At 24.2% G+C, this 4,370-nt stretch overlaps 1 protein-coding gene across 1 annotated transcript; it reads right to left on the reverse strand.

Annotated features, from left to right (window-relative positions):
- Positions 1-1,873: 1,873 nt before the first annotated feature.
- On the reverse strand, positions 1,874-4,142 carry OCT59_024251 (uncharacterized protein; the record flags this gene model as incomplete). The annotated part of the gene is made up of 5 exons (XM_025310501.2): positions 1,874-2,988; positions 3,063-3,420; positions 3,500-3,672; positions 3,770-3,842; positions 3,915-4,142. The coding sequence occupies 5 exons, from the start codon at positions 4,140-4,142 to the stop codon at positions 1,874-1,876; spliced, it is 1,947 nt and encodes a 648-aa protein (XP_025181834.2).
- Positions 4,143-4,370: the final 228 nt, after the last annotated feature.

Here is a 4,370-nt window from a genome sequence, read left to right on the forward strand (position 1 = left end):
AAAATTAACGTCTGAGACGCGATTTGAATCTGTGGGAATTATTCGTTGATGTTTCTTAATGTTTTATTTTAATAATATATTGTTTTTTACGTTTAAAAATGGTTGGTTTTTTATATATCTTTATCTTGATATTGTTGATCACCCGTTCATATAATACATAAAAATTTGTATAAATAAATTATTTTCTAAAATATAGATAAGTAGTAAATTATAATGATTTTTTTGGTGGTTCCTCGTATGTGGTACAAGACTTCGTTAGTTAGTACGAGATTCGAGTTAAATCAAATTTGTGTACGGTACAGTATTTGAGAATTGACTTAAATTAAAAAAATATCTAAATTGAAAGTTCGTTTGCGGAAATTATGTTTCAACTAAGTTCGATTGCCTGAAGCATCAAAAAAAATAAAAATAAAATAAGATAGTAATGATTATAAATTTACACTTAAATTTCTATTTAATATTTTACACAACGATTTATTTATAGAATAAAAATATTAATTATTATTTAATTCTATGATTATAATAATAAAGTGACAGATTTATATAAGGTTCATAAATTTATATTTATTTGATTTATTTGGTTAAAAATAATCAAATTATTAAAAGGCAGTCTAATTTTAGCTATCATTTTTATAAAAAAAAATCCATTTCTATTTTTTCTCTGAAAACTTCATATTCTTCCATTCCAAATCTCAACTGATCTAAATTCTGTCCCATCATTTGGGTTGAATTTCGCCAAAATTAAGGGTTTAAAGTACCGCAAGTATCAACCGTCTCATCCAATGTATTGATATAATGTATTTCTCTGTCACTATAAATTTCATGATTACGTCATTATATGAATGAAAATTACTGTGATACCATGATTGAAATCGACTTTTGTTTGGTAAAATTTCAAAATAATAATTTTTACTATTTATTTTTTCTTTCAATACATTCAAAATGCAAGATACTGAAAATGCAAACGAATGGATTAAATGGATTGAAGAAGTAGATTCTGATAAAAAATATTTTAAATTTTACGAATATAAACAATTTAATAATATTCAACATGTTGGTACCGGAAACTTTGGAAAAGTATTTCGTGCAAATTGGAAGGATTCAGAAAAAAAATTTACGTTAAAAATTTTTTTAATCTTAAAGAGGTTATTTGTGAGGTAATAAAATATAAAATACATTTTTTTTTTCATTTATGATTTTGTTCAATATACTTGTTTTTTATTTAGTTAAAAATTCAACAAGAAGTTGATTTTCATGATATTGCTACAGAGTAACAGAACCTGAGTCAGGTATTATCAAGTTACTTAATAAATATGATATTCTTTTAATCGCGAAATTGAATGATAAATATAATATGGCATACCAGTTATCTTGTTCCGTATCATGCTTACATAATGAAGAAATAGTGCATCGTTACTTGGTAATTCATTTAACATTATTTGATCATTAATAATAATGTATTTGTATTACTCATTTAAATATATTTATTTATTTATTTATCCTTTTTTTCAAAAATCATTTTATATCAAATCAAAAACTGATTAGTAATATTCTTTTTAGATTTATTTTTCATTTATTTATTATCTTTTTTTACAAATAAGCTTTGTCCTATAATCTATTTTTAAAAATAGAAAAATGTAGCATTAAATTTCTACACTTTTAAATTTTTGATGTTAAATGACATTCCAAATTAAAATGTAAGATTTTAAAACAGACACAAATTATGTTTAAAGTTTATAAGAATGTTTAAATAATATAGCAATTTATTTATTTGTATTTTCTTTACAACTGTATAAATTTTTTTTTTAATTACTGTGAATAAATAATTTAAAGTTTTATAATTTAATAACTAAAGGAAAATTATCATAAATTACTATTGATTATTTTGAAGTATCTCTAGTTTATCTTGTGCATCCTGATCTCCTTGTTCAGCAGCTTTTTTATACCAATAAATTGCTTTATCTGTATCTTTTGCAATTCCATCTCCATCTTCATACATTAATGCAAGATTATATTGTGCTATATTATGTTCTAAATTTGCAGCATTTTGATACAATTCAAATGCTTTTTGTTTATCAATTATAGTTCCGATACCTTTATCATAACAATATCCCAACATCATTATTCCACTTAAATGCCCTACTTTAGCTGATTGCTTATATAGTTCAAAAGCTTTATTATGATCTTTTTTAACACCAAACCCATCTCCATAACAATTACCAAGATTATACGTTGCTATCACATTTCCATTATTTGCAGCTTTTTCATACCAATAAAAAGCCTTTTCCAAATCTTTTTTAATACCTATTCCATTTCTATAGCAATAACCAAGATTTAATTGACCATATGACAAATTTTTGTTAGCCACTTTTTCATAATATTCAATAGCTAATTTATTATTTTTCATAGTTCCATGTCCATAAAAATAACAATGTCCAATAAAATGTTGTGCCAATATGTTATTTTTTTCTAATTCATCAATAAATAAATTAAATGCTTTCTCTTTATTTTTATTTGCTATAATTCCATAATAATTAAAATATCCAAGAATAAAAATAGAATCTGAAGCATTTTGATTATTTAATAACCAATTATAAAATTCTTGTGAATTTATATTATGATTATAAAAATATTCAATAACTTGCTTTTTTGATTTCTGTTCGATTCCTTTAATATTTAATTCAGTAATAAAATCATTCATTTCATCAGCTATCATGTTAAAATCTTTTTCCATTAAATGATTTTCTTGTTTGCTTAATATTGCCATAGGATCAATTTCTTTTATATTTATTTTATCAAAATTTTGAGTAAGTTGAGATAAATCTTCTTGTAATTCTGAATTATTAGTACTTAAAGTCTCATTAAGTACCTGCTCATTTGACATTTGATGATTTTCTACTATTGCATCTGTTTTTGTAATTATGTCATTTAGCCAATCAACTACTTGATATATTGTTGGACGATTACCAGGCTCACCATCCCAACATTCTGTAAACCATATGTAATTAAAAATTAAGATAATATTAAATTTACAGAATTTTAAAATTTAAAATATAACTCACTGGTATAAATTTTAACATACTCATCAGGAGTATCAGTAACAATAGTTTCTCTAAGACCTTGTGAAATTTCCAAAGCTAAACCAATATCATATTGTTTACCTTCAACATAAAAAGGAGGTTGTCCACTAGAAATCTCCCATAATAATACGCCTAAACTGTAAATATCACTTTTTTCATTTAATGAGTATACTTGTGTTGATTGGTTGTTATTCCTCAGTCTACTAAAACTTTTTGGATCAACATAAGGAACCACTTCAAATAATTTAGATTGAAAATTGGATGATGCTCCAATTCTTTTAGATAATCCAAAATCTGCTAATTTGATTGTATCATCACGGACAAGTATATTACAGGAGCGCTATTTAAGAAACATGTATATTCAAATAAGTAATACAAATATATTCATATTAATGGTCAAATAATATTAAGTGAATTACCAGATCATTATGCAATATTCCTTCGTTATATAAGCATGATACAGCACAAGATAACTGGTATGCTATATTATATTTGTCATTCCAAGTAAGCTTGTTAAAATTTTCCTTCAAATAATTTCTAAGGCTACCACCGTTGGCGTATTCCATTACTAACCAATAATCATTATGATTATCTAACGAATAAAATACTTATTAAGTTTATTAAGTCCAATTCTTTGAATTTTGCGATTTACAATAATATTATATTTATTAAGATAACTTTAATAATACCTGACTCGAGTTTTGTTATTCCATAGCAACGAATAAAGTTATCATGAAAATTAACTTCATGTTGAATTTTTAACTAAATAATATTTTTTAAATTAGTATATTAGACAAAATCATAGACGAAAAAAATTATTTCATATTAAATTACCTCACGAACGATTTCTTTCACAGTGATTTTATTAAGACTAAAAAAAGATTTTAACGCAAATTGCTCTCCTGAATTTTTCCAATTTGCATGATATACGTTTCCAAATTCTCCAGTACCAATATGTTGAATATTATTAAATTGTTTGTATTCATATGACTTAAAATGCTCTTTATCCACAACTTCTTCAATCAAATTAACCCATTCATTTGTATGTTCGGTATCTTGCATTTTGATATTATTGGACGTTACTGAACGAATTGAATAATGATAAGTTAACAGTAAAGTTAGAAAAAAATGAAAAGTAAAAATTATTAAAGTTTTATTTGTGTGCCTATTATATATATATTTTTTTTTCAATGATAGTCGTACAAACGCACAGCGTGATTTAGTATTACCTGTTACAGCCAATCAACATGGTACCGCAGTTACCGCAGTAATTTCATTTACAAGTATAAT

This window comes from Rhizophagus irregularis, chromosome 4, assembly GCF_026210795.1.
Source record: "Rhizophagus irregularis chromosome 4, complete sequence".
Lineage (NCBI taxonomy): Eukaryota > Fungi > Glomeromycota > Glomeromycetes > Glomerales > Glomeraceae > Rhizophagus > Rhizophagus irregularis.